General features: G+C 51.1%; 1 protein-coding gene across 3 annotated transcripts in view; it reads left to right on the top strand.

Annotated features, from left to right (window-relative positions):
* Positions 1-16,103, top strand: part of TOGARAM2 (TOG array regulator of axonemal microtubules 2) — a 39,890-nt gene extending 23,787 nt beyond the window's left edge. For all 3 annotated transcript variants that reach the window (XM_077774112.1, XM_077774111.1, XM_077774110.1), the window contains 6 exons: positions 121-238; positions 604-698; positions 2,264-2,456; positions 3,324-3,540; positions 10,854-10,940; positions 15,639-16,103. In XM_077774112.1, coding sequence (XP_077630238.1) covers positions 121-238; positions 604-698; positions 2,264-2,456; positions 3,324-3,540; positions 10,854-10,940; positions 15,639-15,895 — 967 coding nt within the window. In that variant the 3' untranslated portion in view covers positions 15,896-16,103. The remainder of the gene's footprint in view (positions 1-120; positions 239-603; positions 699-2,263; positions 2,457-3,323; positions 3,541-10,853; positions 10,941-15,638) is intronic.
* Positions 16,104-19,092: the final 2,989 nt, after the last annotated feature.

Below are 19,092 nucleotides of genomic sequence, written 5' to 3'. Positions count from 1 at the left end.
AATTAGCACAAGTATTAAAAACTCTGTTACTACAATTAGAAAACTTATATAAATCTGTAACGCAGATTTCTGATGCATTTCTATGACTATTTCTTCATCCCTTTCTTTCTCCTGTGGCAGGTTTTATGGCCGGAAGATGGTGAATATCTTGATGTCGAACACGAAGTTTGACGCATTTCTGAAGCAGAGCCTCCCATCCCATGACCTGCGGAAGGTCATGGCTGCCATTAAGCAGCGGGTGAGTCGGTGGCATGAGCAGGTTGGGGTGGAGATCAGAGCTGAGACGGTCAGGGGAATGTGCATTCCAGAGGCTTCCATCTCACCCCCAACTCCTGCCACGTGAGATAAATGTGATTTCCTTCCTCTGTGCTTGGACCTGGTTCTGCTCCTCTCTGCCTGTGTCCCTTAAGCCTCTGGGCGCCTACACCATCTCCTGTTAAATGGGGATCTTGACCCCTGCTCTGACTACCAGGGCTCTGAAAGGCTCAGCTGTGACCTGCCAAGTGGAAGGGGTTGTTCCTTTCATTATGGTATAGCCTGGAGTTGCTGGCAGTTGCCCAGAGGGCTACCCCTTTGGCTCATATTCTGTGTGCATTTTTCAAGGGAATAGAAGACAGTGATGGACTTCCATCTGCCAAGGGCCGCAAGGTGTCAAGGAGTTTGGTGCTGTGTGAGAACGGGCTGCCCGGCGAGGATGGGTATGTTGCTCTTGTGTGTCTGGGGCTCCACATCGAAGGCTGACAACACAGATGTCCTGCTTGCCCTGGGCCAGGGCTGGCTCTGGGAGGCTGTGCAGATCTGGGCTATGGTGGAGACCTGGTTGGGTCTGCAGCACTCATGGGTGAACTTATAGGAGGCGTTCGCCCACCCAAATCTCAGGGAGACCATACCCTGGGATCAGAAGCACTTGTCAGAAGTTGGTCCCTGCAGCCTTGCCGAGTGGGTGTAATTCCACTCGTACAGGAGGGACATGCTGCTGGCCAGGCCATCTGTGTGAGCTCAGCGTTTCTCTACCCGCTTAGAGCAGCGCATCCTTTTGCCATCAGGGTGCCCAGCCTGGGACAAATTTAGAGGCAGAGCTGGAAGGAAGGTAGATGAGAGGGAATGGGTGGAGAGGCTGGACGGTGGGTGCTGGGAGGAGCCAGAAACCAAGCCAGAAACCAAACCCTCATCACTGATGTGCCTGAAACTCCAACTTCTGTGGTGTCCCAGAGGGATCATATCTGAACTCCTTAGCAGGTGCTCAGAAAGCCCCCACCGTCTCTTTGAGGTTAGCTTCCTGCCCTTTCCCACACACGGTGTCTCAGCCAGACCAGAGCAGCTCATGGTCGCTGCACCTCCCCCTTCCCCACCACTCTCTCTCCTACGGTGTCTTTCTTTGCTTATGCTGAGCCACCTGCACCTAGAATATGTCAATTTATTCTGCAAGATTCCAGAAGATTCAGATCACTGTCACTGTCTCCCTGAGGCTCTCTCTGACACTCTGTGCCCTCTGTTCTTCAGTTCTCTGTCAGCCGGTTGACTTACTTGTCTCCCATTGGTCTGTGAGCTCCTTAAGGCAAAGAGCGTGTCTCTCACCTCTCTCTTCTCAGTGCCCAGTACAGCTCTTGGCGCTCAGTGGGCAAACAGTGTGGCGTGTAGGATGGAATAACAGAATGGATGATGTTGGGCTCTGTCAGAGGGGACTTGGGTAAAGGACATGAGCTCAGAGAGCTGGGTTCTGAGCTGGGGTGGGGGATAGGAGTCCTGTTTGGAACTGCTTTCATACTGGCTGGATTGGGTCAGGGGATATGATAGGTATGTGCTCCCTGCATAAGAGAACAGGGCAGCTTAACGTTTCCCCAGTCCCTGGAGAAGGGCAGGGCCTAGGCATCCAGGGCTCAGGATACAGGCACATGGCAAGACCTTTCCTCACTCGTACAATAAATGTGCCATCTTTCTTTTGTGGATTCCCACATCTCACTCTGATACCCACCCCCTGTTCTTCATGTGTTTTCTGAAAAGAGAAAAAAAAGGCAGGAAGAGAAAGCCCTGTCCTCTAATGAAAAAATGGGGCTCTCAGCAATCCGATTGTTGTCCCCTGAAGAAAAGGGGTTTCCAGAATTCCGAGGCCAGCGTCCTCAAGCAGCAGGTGGAAAGCTGGGGGTGGACTAGGCTGCAGGCGACACTCCTCTCTCAGTCCCACTTGTCTGTGGGAGGGGCATGGACAAGAGGTGCGTCTATCCTGTGGGGCTCACCCAGGTCAGAGGTTCCTTCTGCGTAGGCTCAGCTCCACCGGCCCTCGGCCGGCAGGGCTACGGCCCTCCATGCACGGCGGCCCGGAGGTGGCGGAGCGGCTTCGGGAGCTGACGCGGCTGCTGGAGGCCAAAGAATACCAGTCTCGGATGGAGGGCGTGGGGCGGCTCCTCGAGCACTGCCAGGCTGAGCCAGAGCTCATCACCGCCAACCTGGTCCAGGTGAGCGCTGCCCCATCCCTGCCCTCCGACCTGTCTCTCCCCTGTGGGTGCAGATTCAATTTGGAAAACTTAGGACAGGGTTTGACATCATGCCAGACCCCTCAGGGTAAAGGGAGCCTGAAAAACACCTGCTATCCCGTTGCCTTGGTAACGCTGTGGTCCTGCCTGGAAGTAGCTGGGGGAGGGGGGGCAAAGGCATCACCTCTTGCCAGGCCCTGTGGAACCACCCAGAGATGTCCTGGGCATCTTTCATCCTTCTAGCAGGTTTATGGGAAGGAGGGTAGAGGTCGAAGATGCCATGGCTGAGGGCTGCTCCTGGTCTAGCCAGGCACATGATATTTTGGGGGCAGGGTATGTGCTTGGCCAGGCTGGTGGGACAGGTGGGTTAGGAGCAAGCACAGGCCTTTCACAGGCTGGAAAAGGGGCCAGATGCTTGCTTCTTCCAGGACTGAGGCTGCTGATTGTTAAGCTATGTAGCAGAGGAGTTAGGGCACAGGCTTGAAGTCAGCAGCCTCGCGGTGTGATCTGGGGCAACTTGGTGAAGCTCCTTCTGCCTCAGGTTTGTTTTTTTTTTTTTAATGGTAAACTGAGGATGGGGACACATGCCTCATGGGTTCAGATCATCCCGTGAGAGTGTGGGGTACCCAAAAAGATGCTCTACGTGTTTTGACGCAATGAGGGCTTAATATATGGTTGTTCTTTCCCTCTTTCCCTTTTGAGGAGGTGAGCTCATCACTGAGAATGTTCTGGTGTAGTTTGGATGACCAGGAAGGTGGGAGGAATTCCTGCCAAGGGTGGTTGGTTGGGTTGTGGGCCTCCTGCCCAGCCTGGGTTCCCATGGGCTCTTGGTTTCTGTTCCCTCAATAGGTCTTTGATGCTTTCACCCCAAGGCTTCAGGACTCCAACAAGAAAGTGAACCAGTGGGCACTGGAGTCACTTGCCAAGATGATCCCCCTCCTCAAAGAAAGCTTACACCCTATGCTGCTTTCCATCATCATCGCTGTTGCAGACAACCTCAACTCCAAGAACTCGGGGATTTATACTGCGGCGGCAGCTGCGCTGGACGCCATGATTGAGAGCCTGGGTGAGCCTCCTGCCACAGCCCTGCTTGGCTCCGATAGGCAGCGGGCTCCCTCTCTGAGCCCTCCCCAGGGTGGGCTCACCCTTCCTGGTGGGAATCAGCAGAGTACTGACAGGCACTGGAGGCCCTCAGGCCAAATGTTTCCCCAGAGGCCGCATAGGACAGGGGTGGACAGCCCAGGACCTGGCTGGGAGGCTTTACCTTATCACATCCACCCGAGTGTCCTAGATGATCGGTGTGGAGATGTGGAGATGATTTAGTCTTGCCTCCTCAGAGTACATGAGTCAGCCAGGGTCACTCAGGACTGAAGTGATTGAGCCAATAAGGCATGGAAGGAAAAATGGGTCAGGATTGCCAGGAGGAAGCTGGAAACAGTGGGTAACAGTGGGTAACAGGAAGATGGTAACAGTGGGTGTGGCTTGCATGAGGACCAGGCAGGATGGCGGTGAGAGAGCAGAGCAAGTCTGCTGGGGAGGACAAAGTCAAGGGGTGCATGGACCCAGGTGGGCCACCTTGATTGTCTGGTACAGGAATCAGACTGGGATCCCATTGGCTTTTGAGCATGGAATGGACAAGCGTTCGTTGCCTTTGAGGAAGACTGTTTAGGGCCAGGGCTCAGGGCAGGAGGAATTTAGGGGAGAGGGGTGGAGGGTGAAGGCGGAGTGGAAGTTGGGGTGGAATGAGAAGGAAAAGGGGAGGGAGCAGTGGGAGAGACATCAAGAAAGGCAAGAGCTCCTCAGTTCCCATGTGCTTCGCACTAACACATCTTGGTTCTCCAACATTAGGTGGGATTTTGGGCACAAGGTTCTCCATGCCTTTCATAGATGACTAGAAGGTGATATTGAGTATGCCTAGGACACAGACTGAACTGCAGGTGTGTGCATGACGTAGCACATGAGTGCAGTCATTCCAGACCCGAGGAACCCAGAGTTTTCACAAACCAGTCTTGCCTCAATGTGAGGAGGCTCATGCTTTGAGAACCACCTTCGTTGGCCTTGCTGTGTGTCCCGATGAGCACAGAGCGATGTCCTGCCTTCAGGCCCCACAGAGCATCCTCCTGGTGAGGCTGGAAACATGGGAGAGGCACCCCTCCCACCTGGTGCCCACACCCTTCGCGAGCCCGGCTCCCTGGGGCTGGACAGCAGCTGTGTCCTTGGCTGGAGCTTCTAGAAGCAGTTTCAGTTACAAATCAAAGGCCTGGTCAGGCTCTTCTCTGCCTCTTGAGTTCATAAATACTGTCAATTTCCTCTCTTCATCTCAAAGGGAATTTATGATTTGCTGAGTTTGTTGCTGTAGAACAAACAATATAAATCCAGCTTTAAATTACGGCTTGTTCACAGCACTGCTCTGGGTAAGTGAGATTGCTGTTGCCAATAACCAAGGCTCTTGGTAAATTACTGCAGGCCCTGGATTTATTGGGAAAACCTGCACCAAGCAAAATAGGCTTTAGCTATTTGAAGAGGCTAAGCACCCTTGTCTGTGGAGAGGAGCTGTAACCCTTTCCTCTCCACGTGCTGCTGTCTCCACTTTCTGCCCTTGGGCCATCCTCCTGGAACATGCTGGAGCTTTGGGACTCTGGGCTGCAGAATCTGGTGTCTTCCATTGTCACAAGCCTCAGGGCTTCTCTACCTGAGGCCCTCCTCTACCCCCTCAGGCCAGACACCCTGGAAAGGGGGCCTGGAGACAGCCTGCTTTTGTGATCTGACCACACCTTGAAGCAGGTTGCAGCTTCCAGGAAAGATGCCTATAGTTGTCCTTTCCTCCTGCGATGGGGTCTCCTTGGAAATGGCTCACGATATCCCCTCTGGCTCATCAGTGGGAGGATCTGATGGGAGGAGAATGGAGGCAAGCACGAGGGGCTCTATTTTCCTCTCTAACCTTTAGGTCAGTGTTAGGTTGGAATGAAATGTCGTTGGCCTGGAAGAGTTGGGTGGAGCCCAGTAATCCCCTGGCACAATGCTCCTGGGGGGCCCAAAGGGTGAGGCCCAGGGTCTTGGCTCCAGGACATTTTGAGGAGGTGCAGCCGTGGCTCCAGGGGCCATGTGGCTGAGCCGTGAGCCAGACTCACAGCCCAATGAGCAGCCTTGCTTTTGGAAGTGTTTTTAACTAGCTGATTTCTGTATCCAGAAAGGGCAGAGGTGGTCCGAGTCTGGCCTGCAGAGGGAAAAATGGATGCAAATAATTAAACTTCCCACTCACTGTCCCAGGGGATTGGGCGGTAGAAGTAGAGACTGGGGCAGGAGTGGCAGAAGAGAAGGGGGTGTAAATCTTCCTTCCCATGTCACCCAGCTGGAGTCTGGTGGCTCTGGTTGACCCTTAGCATCCCGAGGCCCCTTCTGGAAGTGGCTTGGAGTCCTTTGAGCAGAGGGAGCTTTTTTGCAAGCCTGGTGTCACCCCACCCCACACCCTAAGGGATTCTGGGCTCCAGGCTGGAGAGGAACAGTGAAATGCTGTGAAGTACTTAAATGTGGAGAGTCACAAAGGAATGGCTCAGCATGTTATGGTTTGTGTCCCATTCAACGGGGGCCAGGGAAACAAAAACACAGCCAGGGTAGTCCGTCTTCTGGCACAAAGTCCAGATGGCACAGCCAAGTTTGGAGGTTGGCCTTCTTAGGCAACCTTTTAAGATCCCTCTTGATTCTGGAATTCAGTGATACGTTGACTCAACAGCTCCCACATCTCTTCCAGTTCCTTGGTTTTCCCAAGGTGTATGGGGCTGGTAGTGCAGTGGTCGACAGAGCAGGTAGGGATTTCTGCCCACATCCCCTTTTTGGGGGGGTGGTGAGGAAGGAGACATGTGGGCACCTTGCTCTCTGCCTTCTGCCCTCTGTCACTGCTGGAAGAAGCCTGGGGTTATTCTGAGGATAGAGGCAGCTCTGGAGCATACTGGTTGGTTCTGTCTCGAGGTCCTGTGACTGTGTCAGCTTCAGAAGAAACTTCACTAATTAAAACATCAATCAGGCTGCTGACAGCCACCCCCACTCCTGGTTGGACTGAGCATCAAAAGGAGTTCTCTTGATTAGCGTAGCCGCAGGCCAGTGCTGGAGAGAGCAGATAAGCTCAGAAATGGGCAGCTTCAGATCTACTTTTGCTATCTTGCTCTTCTGACTTTAAATTCTTTACCTTTTATAATCATATGACCAACATGGTATTGTTAAAGGAATTTAGAACCTCATCCATGGGGCCCCTCTAATACACCCACCCCTTAAAAATCTCTTCTATTTTTTGTCTACATGTGTATAGTTTTCCGTTGCTAGAGATTGTAATGTAAACACAATTTAGACTTTGTTCTTTCATTTAACTATCCAGTTTTCCATGCTATCATGTAGTCTTCCTACTTAACTTAAAAATATGAGGGGCGCCTGTGTGGCTCAGTTGGTTGAGCATCCGACTTCGGCTCAGGTCATGATCTCACGGTTCGTGGGTTCGAGCCCCATGTCGGGCTCTGTGCTGACGGCTTAGAGCCTGGAGCCTGTTTCAGATTCTGTGTCCCCCTCTCTCTCTGCTCCTTCCCTGCTCATTCTCTATCTCTCTCACTCTCTCAAGGATAAATAAATATTAAAAAATTTAAAAAAAAAATGAAGTTTATTTTCCATCATGTAAAAGTCATACTTATTAATTATTGAGAAAATGGAAAATACAAAGCATTTCAAAGGAAAAAATTTTCACCTTTAGTCTCAATTTCTGGAAGAGACAATTATTTTAAAAAAATGTTTTTTATGTTTGTTTATTTGGTGGGGGAGGGGCAGAGAGAGAGGGAGCGAGAATCCCAAGCAGGCTCTGCACTGTCAGCACAAAGCCTGACACGGGGTCTGACATGAGCATGCTCAATCTCATGGTTTGTGAGATCCCAACCTGAGCTGAAATCGAGAGTCGGACGCTTAATCGACTGAGCCACCCAGGCGCCCCTGGAAGAGACCATTATTAACATTTGGCATGTTTCATTTTATTTATTTATTTTTACTTATTTATTTAATGTTTTATTTTATTATTGAGACAGAGTGAAACAGAGCATGAGTTGGGGAAGGGCAGAGAGAGAGGGAGACGCAGAATCTGAAGCAGGCTCCAGTCTCTGAGCTGTCAGCATGAAGCCTGATGCAGGGCTCGAACCCATAAACTGTGAGATCATGACCTGAGCTGAAGTCAAACGCTTAACCAACTGAGCCACCCAGGTGCCCCGGCATTTTTCACTTTAGATTTTTATTTTTGCCTGTGTATGTTTGTGCAGAGTCATGATCATATTACACATTTAAATTTGTATCCAGCTTTTATTTTATTATTTTTTTAACATTTATATATTATTGACAGACAGNTAGGACACTTAACTGACTAAGCCACCCAGGCACCCCTCGGAGTCACTTTTTTAAAAAAAATATTTTTTATTAAGTTTTTAGTTATTTCTTTTGAGAGAGAGAGAGAGAACACAAGTCAGAGAGAACAGAGAGAGAGAAAGAATACCAAGCAGACTCCGCATTGTCAGCGCAGAGCCTGATGTGGGGGCTCGAACCCATGAACTGTGAGATCATGACCTGAACTGAAGTCGGACGCTCAACCGACTGAGCCATCCAGGCATCCCTGGAGTCACTTTTAACAGGTCTGTCACGTGCTGGACCACAGCTTGCATTTTTCTTCCCACTTTTTCTGCAATGAATGCCCCTAGCTTGGGTGACTGTGTGACACGTCATGTTCATGGAGTCCTGTGCTTATTGTTGGGAGTCCAGTATCACTCCAGTTTCTTTGCTGTTGCTGTCCATGCTACCATACTTTGTATGCTTTAAAAACAGTTCTCTGGCTCCCCAGTAGCCTGAGGATGACGTGGTGTGGTGCGCTTAGGGCTTAGCTGCATGGGACAGGTGCAAGGCCCCGTAGACCTCCGCCCTCTTGCAGGGAGGGCAGCCAGCCTGTGGCTGTTTTCTCTAGGCTGCTTGGCTCTGCTCGCTCTTTTGTACAGACAACACCAAGGCCAGCTGTGGCTTCCTTGTGGCATAGAACAGGAGGAGCCTATGAAAAGCCCCAGCTAACAGAGCATGGATTTTTTTTTAAGGTTTCGGAAGTTAGATTCCAGCCTCTTAATGGTCTCGCTACCATTCAGATTGCTGGGATTTTGGAGCATTTTCAGGTAATAATAGTAACACTAGCAGCAATAGCTGATCCTTACATAGTAATTATATGCTCACGGCACTATCCTAAGTATCATAACATGATAGCAGCTCTAAGAGAAAGATATTATCCTCCTTTCATAGATGAATAAACTGAAGTGTATGAGGTTTGTCCAGTGTTAATATAGAGAAACGTGGAAGAGCCAGGATTCAGTCCAGGCGACCTGGACCCGGAGCTCATACCCTTCACCATATATTTTCCTGCCTGTCAATAAACCTGGGTATGACCTGGTTAGTGAGCCATCACTACAGAAGCAGACAGAAGAAGAGAGGCCAGCTACTCGGGGTGTGGTGCTCTAGGTTTTATAAACCAGTTTGGGCATGTTTAATGTCTCTACTTTAACACTTCTTCTGGTCCTGGAGCAGTTATTGAGCACCTGTTGTGTGCCAGGCACATGGGAGCACTATCTGTCACAGATGTGTGCCGGATGTGCATTTTCTAGTATCCCCCGAGTCCTTCACCTCTCCCTGGCTCTGGGAGGCCATGTCAGCCACCAGGAGGGAGAGGTCTGACTGTATCCAGAAAATGTCCTGGACCAAGTGTTGTTGGGGGAGAGTGAGGAGGCAGAAGTCCTTGTCCTTGGAGGTGAGCTCATGGCTAATGATGAGGGTGGACAAATAGAAGCACCTGGAAAAAAAACCAACAACAATACAGATGACTTGGATACCAAGTGGCCCTGAGACTGCTTCTCACTAACTGCAATGTTCTAGAAGTTGGCATCTCTTTTATTTCCCAGAACAAATGATTTTTTAAAAGACTCTTGCTTATGGATAGAGATTTTGCAGGCAACAGGGACGTGCGTGATGTTCATGTGTACATCTCCTCCTCTGTACCCCTTCCAGCTCTCGGGAGGGGAGCGAGGGAAGCGGGAATGAGTTCTTAGCTAGAATTGTTGCCTGACGGGAAAAGTGAAGCTGTGCTCACCCGGGGGGATGCTGAGGTATTTAAGGGACTCAGGGAAGGTGGAGCTTGCCTGGAAAGACTTCCCCTGGTGGCTCTCTAATCTCTGTCCCCTGCTAAGGGAAATCTGGCCTTGAGCAGGCCAGCCTCTGGGATCCAGCACCTACTCTCTGGGGGCACCTGTGGTAACACCCACACAGACCTCTGTGACAGGCGCAGGCAGGCCCACAGCCACACCCTTGAAGAGCGTGTTTGGTTGTTTGCACTCCCTCCCATGGGGTTACCCTGGATTGCCGAGGTTGCACACTGCTGAGAGCTGGGCGTGGATTTCCTACGTTAGCACCCCTTTCTCAGGTAAAGGGCTACTTCCTCACCCTGTGCATCTTTATGAGGAATGCAGGACTTCAAGTTTAATAGTTTGAGAAATCAGGAGATGTCAGCCAGAATGGGGAAGAATGAGCAGTTTCTAAATTCAGCACCTGTGGGATCCTGCCAGAGTTGGCTTTAGAAATACCATCAAGGTGCCAGAGGGCTTCTTTACCCTCAAAACATTCCCCGCCATCCCCGCAGCTACCTGTGGTTTCACCATTAACGGTTTGTTCTAATAAACACTCTATCAGCTGGATGGGGACATGCCCAGTCCTCAGCCCCCACCATGAGCGTGGCTGGGTAGTAGCGAGAGCTGGTTGCTGGGGCTGGGCATGGGGGTGCTGGGAGGATTATTTAAAAAAAAAAAGGTTAAAAAATCCCTCTTTCCCCTAAACCTCCTGAAAAGTGGGTTAGGGCATGTGGAAGATAACGAGCTCTGCTGTCTATACAAGTATACCATCTGGGCCTGGGTCTCACACAGGGAGGTTATAGATAAACTATTAGAGCTAATACATGCCCCCCATCCTTGCACAGTCCTTCCTGGGACCCAACTAGAGCCAGCCAGATGCTTCTGCTGCCGCTGGGGTGACCAACCATCCTGGTTTGCCCGGGACTGGGGGGCAAACCCTCTTTTGCCCCCAAACTCAATTTTAAGGAAGCACAGATAATAGGAACCATATCTGTGGGAGTCAACGAAGCCTCTTGGGGAAGCCAGTGTGACTATGCCAGGTCGTTCGTTCTTCCCTGAACAATGCATTGCGACTGGGAACATTTAATTCAGCCCCCAACGGGCCCCTTTCCCTAGGTAGGTGTTGCAGGTACCTGGAGCTGAACGGCACTGACCCGGCCACAGCGTCCCGGCCGCTGACCCTCTCCCTCTCTTCCAGACAACCTTTGCCTCCTACAAGCATTTGCTGGGCGGGTGCGCTTCCTGAGTGGCCGCGCAGTGCTTGATGTCACAGAGCGTCTGTCCGGTGAGTGTCCCCAAAGCTCCTCCCCCTAGCCTTCCAGTCCATCTCTGTTCTTCTCCCCCAGCATGTAAAACCACCCACTATCTTAGACCCCCAAATAATCACATCAGCCTTTAAAAAAAATTTAGTAGTCTTCCTTTTTATAAATAATTCCCGCATTATCCAAAGATAATCTTTGCCTTTGACCGCAATGGGGCAGGTTTGTACATAAACAAAATAGCTTTTAAGGAACTATTATGGGGGTGCCTGGGTGGCTCAGTCGGTTGAGTGTCCAACTTCAGCTCAGGTCATGATCTCACAGCTTGTGAGTTCGAGACCTGCTTTGGGCTCTGTGCTGAAGCTCAGAGCCTGGAGCCTGCTTTAGATTCTGTGTGTGTCTCTCTCCCCTGCTCTTACTCTGTCTCTCTCAAAAATAAACATTAAAAAAGTTTTTAAAAATATATTATGCATTTCTTCTTTGCAAACAGGATATCCACTAATCCATAGGGTATCTTTGTGTGAGTCAGAAAAATTAAAAACCCCACCTCTTCCGGGTAGACCTTGCCTCCCAGGTACACGGCTTGGTCAGCGGCCACACTGTCGCGCGCATCAGCGTTGGCTCTTGTTGGGCACACGCAGCCTGGGAAGCAGAGCACAGGCGGGATTTCAGCCCCCCTTGACCTTCGCCGGGTGCCGGGGACTGCAGTATGTGGGGGCTGGGGCCTCGGCCTGCATCTGCTCTGGTGCCGTCAAGCTTTGGCTGAGGGGAGCTTTGCTCCCAGGCAGCGTCTCCTTTGAGTCTACAATCTCGAGCGATTCCATTCCAGGTCTGAAACCTCCTGTGGCGCGTGAGGAGGCAGCATGGGGGAGGACCTAGGCCTTGTGGTCGTACAGAGCCACTTGCCACATGCCCATTGTGGTCTTGGGCAGAGTATTTAACTTGGCTTTATAATCTTTCGTGCTTGCCCAAAGCCTCCCCCACCTTCTTGGGAAGGAGGCTGAAGGGCTCTGTTCTCCAGACCTCTGAGCGCCCCACCTCTAAAATGCAGACAGGTTGTGCTCCTGAACTGTCATGTGGGCTGTCTTCAGGAGAGTGTCCAGGCTACCTGGAGTGACCTTCCAGGCTCTCCCTCCCCTTCCCCAGTTAGATGCGCTGGATCATCGACTCCTCCTAACAATCTCATAAGGAGGCTGTGGGTTCTATGATTATCTGGTTTTGTAGAAGTAAGGAAAGTGGAGCTCGGAAAGGTTACATGCCCAAGGTCCCTTAGCAAGCAATCCCGGCTTTGTCCCCAGGAGCCTGGCTGCAGAGCCTCCGTGCTGTGTCGCCTCTCCCTGAGTGACCCCTGCCTTGCCCCCTGGGCACCAGTGTGCCCCCCACCTTGCCAGGGCCAATCTCCCATCCTCTGCCCTGTCCTGTCCACACGTGGCTCCCGGCCTGCAGGGCCCTTCTCTACCCTTCTTCCTCCACCTGGGTGGTGCTGGCCTGGTTCTGGCATCAACCTCTGTGTCCCCTTTCTCCCTACTACCCCCTGCCTGAGTTTCAGGAACCTCTCAGGAGCATGTCCCACCCTGTGCTGGCCTCAGTCCACATTGGGGGTGCTCAGCACATGTTGGCTGCCTGAGGTTGTTATTCGGCTCCTCCACCGCCCTATCTTGCTCTTGGCCTTGCCTCTGTGCCCTGGTTCAGCCCTTCCAGTGTCCCTGGAGCAGATCCTTACTTTCCATCCAGGTGACAGACCTTCTCCAAGCACAGTAGGGCTGGGGGCTCTGGTGCAGCCACAGTGCCATGTTGTTGGTGCCCAGGAGCCCCCTAACTGAGACCTCCTGGATACAGCCAAGGAACCCTTTTCTGTTGCTCGAAATCAACATTCTCTGGGCGAAACCCTTACCTGTCCTTGTGTGAGTGATGCATGGGTCCCAGAGGTGGATGGCTACCTCGCTTTAGATTCTCCATTTAACTGTAAATATTTTCCATCTGTCTCCAAGAGACCTCAAAAGCAAGAGTTTCTACACAGCTCTCCTGTTAAGTGGGGCCCAGCCAGGAACAGAGAAGGAAATTTCAATCGACACTCGGTGTGGACTAATAATAGCACGGCTTAACAGGAGTAAATCTTTTGCTAATTACTTCAGCTGCCTTTTAAGCTCAAATTTAATGGGTTTTCTTCCCCATGATGACTCCCAGAAGGGCCATAGCCGCCCCTGCCAGCTTGAGAGGCCCCCCCGCTGTCAGCCAGGTGACCTCCACCTCCTGTGTCCCAGGAATGTGGGCCTGACTGCAGAAGTGAGCTTCCTGGGCTCGGCCATGAAGGCCTCACTGCCGGGAGGGACAGAAGTCAGGTGTGAGTGCAGCGTGCTGGGCCCGGGGCTGGGTGAACCCCTCACCCTTGGGTGGGCACAGGGGAGCCCTGCCTGGGCCTGGTTCTTGGGATGGCTCTCTCCTTGGCTTGCAGATTAGATCCTGTGGAGGTTTAGGAAGACTTTGAGTCATACTTGTTCAGTATGGATGGCTAATGAGGATTACTGGTTTTCTTTTGTGCCCTCTGGCCACCCCACCCCTCCTTGCGCCCCTCCTAGCCTCCCCCCACCTTGCAGCTGCCCCGATGGCTTTGCTGTTAACTGTGGTCTCCTTCTCAGCCTGTCTCTAGCTTCAAAGGCTGTCTCTAGCTCCCACCTCTCTTAATGAGGCTGCTCACCCCCAGCGTGGCTGGGTTGAGTCACTGAGTGCCATCCCAGGAATGAGGACCACCTTTATTTCTGAGGGCTCTGTGACACTAGGGAGCCCCTGGGAGGTCCCACAGTGTGGGGTGCAGCCTAAAAGCCAATGTACACATTCTATAGGAAATGGTATGGTTTGAGTGTCAGGCTGAGTCCAGGGGGCCAGCTTGTCTTCTCTGGTCTCCTGTTGTCTGAGGCTGGCTCTGGAGTCAGAGAGGCCCCGTGGGAAATATCCTGGGGGGTTGGATGATGTTAAGCTGGTGAAGGAAGGACAAACTAGAGGCTTCACTAAGAATGAAGCAAAACACACCAGCCTCTGAAATGTGGAACTCCAGGAGGATGGGGGCAGCGAGGGGTGAAGAGCATGAGCTTTGGAGTCAACACAGGCTTGACTTCTGCCCTCTGCCCTTGTTAGCTGTATGGTCTTGGGCAGGCTCCTTGACTCCTGAGTGTTGGCTTCCTCCTCTGTAAGATGGACTGGTGTCCTGCCTGTTGATGTACCGTGAGAACAATGGAGTCATGCTGCAAAGCTCAGAGCCCCAGACTCAGGACTCAGGCAGTGTTAGGTTCCCGGGTGTGTCTCGGCCCAGGGAACCTTCCAGTTTCTTTGCTCCATAAATAAGTAAAGTGCATCTCTCGGCATCATAAGTAAAGAGCCCTCACCAGCCGTCTTCCTTCGGCAGGATGACTGGCAGGATGCGCTGATTGTGTAGAGAAAGCACTGTTAGTACAAATACACTCAAGGTAGTGTGGCCATGGCCGATGGCTGGAGCAGTGGCTCTGAAGTTATTTGGGGTAGCTCTTGAGGTGGCTTTGACCCCGACATTTACTTGGTGACAGAGGGCTTGCTGGCAGGGTATCCTGCTTCTGGGTTTTCTGGGGATTAAAAAAGGTAGAGAGCCTGGGATAACCAGATTTCAGGGGTTCCTCACTGAATCAAGGGTCTGTGGAGAGCCTGGCGGTTGACACAGCACGTTCAGGCCTCCTGGATCACTGCTGGCCTTATGTGAGGTTTGGCATCCAGACCCTGGGGAGGCCACACTGGGCTTATCTCCTGCTGGCTGTTCTTTGTTCAGAAGGCTTCGGCTGAGAGAGCGTTGGCTTTCCTCCCTGGTACAAGTGTTTGTTTGTGTGAAGTTACAGAGGTGGGAATGGGGATTGAAGTAAGACTAGCACTAGCTACTGTCTATCACCTGCCTACCTACTTGGGCACCTCACATACATTTATTATCTAAGCTCTAACTGTCTCGAGAGTTTGGCTCAGGAGTATTATCCTTAGATTAGGGAACAGTCTCAGAATGGTTGGGTGGCTTTCTTGAGCTCACACAGCTAGTAAAGAGCAGAGGCAGGATTGTGGTCCAGCCGTGTCTGCCTCTTTCCTCTTCCCTGGTGTGCAGGGACCAATGACGACAGTCATGGACTCTTGAGCGTTTTTGCTTTTGCAGACTCATTCCTCCATTAAAAAAAAAAAGTTAAAAGTTGTATTTTACAACTGGTTGGTATAGACATGAATATAAATTGGGCTGGATATCTTCATATTATTTTCTCTGGATTTTCTTTTTTCTTTTTCTTTTTTAATTTTTTAAATGTTTATTCATTTTTTTGAGAAAGAGAGAAAACAAGAGTAGGGAGAGGTAGAGAGAGAGGGAGACACAGAATCCAAAGTAGGCTCTAGGCTCTGAGCTATCAGCACAGAGCCTGATGTGAGACTCGAACTCACAAGCCATGAGATCATGACCTAAGCTGAAGTCGGACGCTTAACCGACTGAACCACCCAGGTGCCCCTTTCTCTGTATTTTCAAGAAATCAGAACATTTCCTGTGGCCCCTCAAAGTATCCTGAGCCCTAGGTCATGTGTTTGTTGGCTCTTCTGGTCTGTCTGCCCTTTGGCACCTCTCTGGTGCCCCAAGAGAGGGCAGGGAGAGAGAGAGAGAGAGAAAAAGAGAGAGAGAGAGAGAGCACGAGCGCCTGCCTTAAGTGACTCTCCTGTTTTCTGTCCGACAGTGCTGGTGGCCTCCGTTTACCCCCAAAAGCCCCAGGCCGTGGAGCGCCAGGTCCTTCCGGTCCTCTGGTATTTCCTGAACAACATGACTGGGAACGGCGTCCTGCCCGGGCATGGCGGGAACGTCCGCGCGGCGGTGTGCTGGCTGTCCAGGAGCCTCCAGGGACAGATGGGCTCCCGGCTGCAGGCCCTGGCCGCTGGCCAGCCAAAGCAAGTCCTCAAAACGCTCCAAGAACTCTTAGACACAGAATCCCAGTGAGGCAGCCCCCACCAATGTCACTGACAGAGGGATGGCATCTGACATCGAGACAGCTGGCAGCTCGTGCCCCTTTCGGCTGGGTTAAAGACGGATCTGAAATGGGGCAGTCATAATTTTTTAACTTACTTTATTTTTATGATGGAACAGTTTCCTGGTCGACTTTCTCTTAGAGTTCCAGATGCACATAGTATATTTTGAAGTAGGAATAAAGGACTTATTTATTTTTCTAAGGTTTTCTTATCGTGTGCTTTTTTAACCTCAGAGAATTTTTCATAACTAGGCTTATGACAAAGAAAACAAGACAACAGCAAAATCAGCTGCAGATGACGTGGGAATGAAGAATCGGGGAGAAAAAGGGTTGCACGGACCCGTGTGCTGCAGATCATTTTTGGGCATGGCCCCCTAGCTGTGACAGGCTGGACAAACCCTCCTGAACCCAGAGACCCTGAGTTGGCCATTTAAACCCAGTCCATTTGTTATAAGCCTGATTTGAGGTGAGTAGGGCAAATGTCTCCAGGGTCGTCCTGATCCTGTGGGAGCCTTCTTTTTCTTTACTTCTTTCTTTTTTTTTATGTTTGTTTATTATTTATTTTGAGAGAGAGAATCCCAAGCAGGCTTCTCACTGTCAGTGCAGAGCCTGACGGGAGGCTCAAACTCATGAACCGTGGGATAATAACCTGAGCCAAGATCAAGAGTGGGCTGCTTAACCCAGGTGCCCCTCTGTGGGAATCTTCTAATAGATCTGTCCAGCTTCTCAAAAGGCAGGGGAGTGTGACATTTGCATTACTACAAGCCTTCTCAGCAAGACAGCACTCCAGCTAGCCCTGCAGAGGGTCAGATGATGTTTCACACTTGAGATGCCATAAATGAAAGCACTTGGTCAAGCATAAAAGCTACATGATGTGCAGATGTCATGTGGGAGCTCTGAAATCACATGGGTTCCTCCGCAGGGGGCTGGGTCGGGAGGGGTGTGTTGGATACAGGATGTGCCAGAACACGGGGGAAGTGGAGGGAAAGTGTTGCCCACTGATGGAGCAGCCAGAGAAATGGGGTCCTGCAGGGAGAGAGCGAGGGCTGGCCTGGGGCTCTAACACAGTAAGAGTGGCTCTGCCTTGCCTGGGGCCCGTGGCAGATTGGCAACAGTGTGGCCAGGAGGAGTTAGGGTTCAGGTCATTACCTCAAACACATGCGTAGTGAGGTGAAAGCTAAAGGGGCAGCAGTCCGGTCCCAGCCCAGGAGCCCAGCCTGACCCACAGAGACACTCTGGGCAGAACCCCGTGCAAGCTTGCTGGCCGGCCCCAGAGGTGGACCCCGTCCACTGTCACCCAGCTCGAGGGATAATATGTGTTCCATATCACTGTTCTGAGCCTCTCCTCACTGGTGTGGCCCAGAGCAGGCTGGGAAGCCCCAATTCAATTCACTTATACATTTCCATGTTCATGGGGATCCCTGGTGGGCAAAGACACTCTTTCATTTTGCCTGTGTGGCCAGATACAGCAAGGCTGGCTCCTGCCATCGCCCCCTGCCCTCCCCCGCCNCCAGGGCGAGGTTGGGTATGGCACAATCATCCTGGGACTGGGGCTTTTAATAGGTGGCTTAAGTGTGACTTTGAGTAATTCTAGCCCCAGCAGGAGCTGCTTCTCACTAATTGTGACCCCAGCAGGGGCTTCCCAGCAACCACTTCCCTCCCCCGATTCTGACTGAAGCAGGTTAAAGGCCTGCTAGACAGGGAGTCATGAAAGATGCCCGAGAGGCTGATTTTTAAACATTTTAAAGTTTTACACAATTTAATTAACGGTGTTTGCTGAGTCTGAGCAGACTCTTTGGGTTTGGTGGGGAGACTGACCTTTTCAGCTTGGCAAGATCCTAGAGCCTGTAGGAGCCCAAGGATGCAGAGTCTGGCAGGGATTTTGAAGGCAGAAAGTAAGCTCAAAGGCGTCATCCTGTCATCCTGCTTCTGGGTCCCGTTTTCCAAGGACGCCTTCAAAATGGAGGCTTCCCAGTCCCTGTGCTCTGTTCCCACCCTCCTGGGTAGAAGTGTTTAAAGCAACTGAGAACAGCTGAAAAGCAATGAATAACTCTGCAAGTTTCTGTCTTTCTCCACTATTTCAAGTTTAGATCATGTCTCTGGGCAATGCCACTTACCTAGCCCCACTGGGGAGGGCCTGGGTGGTTCTTTCGGGCCCTTAGGAAATTTCAGCCTTAAAAGGTTTCCCACATCATTGCTTTTTAAAAAAATTTTTTTAATTAAAGAAATTTTTTCAAATGTTTATTTATTTTAGAGAGAGAAAAGCAGGGGGAGGGGCAGAGAGGGAGGGAGATACAGAATTTGAAGCAGTCTCCAGGCTGAAGCAGGCTCCAGACTCTGAGCTGTCGGCACAGAGCCCGACGCGGGGCTCGAACTCATGAACCACAAGATCGTGACCTGAGCTTAAGTTGGATGCTCAACGAACTGAGCCACCTAGGTGCCCCTCCCACATCATTACTTTTGAAACAAAGGGAAGCCAGCATATTAGTCTGGGTCTGTCCGGAGTGCTTGCCGGAAGGAGGCCCCTAATGGCCAGTCAGCGGTGGGAAATGAAGATTGAGAGCCAGGGTGGGTTTGAGCCATGCCCACCCCATTCTTTGCTTGGCTGTGTGTGCAGCCAGGAGCTCTACCTCCTGAAGATGTGCTTGGGGTGGGAACACAGCTTCTAGCTATGAAGGGCCCTTCTCTCCCTCCAGTGTAAGAATTAACGACTAGACTTGTCTGAGAACATATATCTGCTTAGGACTTTCTGAGACTTTAGGAAAAGCTGCCTACAGGCCCTGCTTCTCATCTTGTTTTCTTTTCCCTGACTGATGTCAGGACCCCACTCCTAGGGATTTTGATTTAATTGCTATGGGGTGGGGCCCACAGCACTGTCTTTTCTTTCTTTTTCTCCCCCTCAGCTTTATTAGGATACAGTGGACACATAACACTGTGTGAGTGTAAGGTGTACCATGTGTTGATTTGATACATTTATATATTGGGAAGTGATTACCACCATAGCCTTAGCTACCACTTCAGTCCCATCACGGAACTACTGTTTCTTTTTTGTGTTGAGATTTATTCTCTTAGCAACATTCAAGTATGTGATACAGAATAAGTAGCTATAACCACCAGGCTGTTCATTAGGTCCAGAGAATTTGTTAATCTTATAACTAGAAGTCTGTAC

This window comes from Crocuta crocuta, unplaced genomic scaffold (assembly GCF_008692635.1).
Source record: "Crocuta crocuta isolate KB4526 unplaced genomic scaffold, BGI_CrCroc_1.0 scaffold246, whole genome shotgun sequence".
NCBI lineage: Eukaryota > Metazoa > Chordata > Mammalia > Carnivora > Hyaenidae > Crocuta > Crocuta crocuta.
The sequence above is the reverse complement of the archived record's forward strand: the minus strand, read 5'-3'. Positions and strand labels throughout refer to the sequence as shown.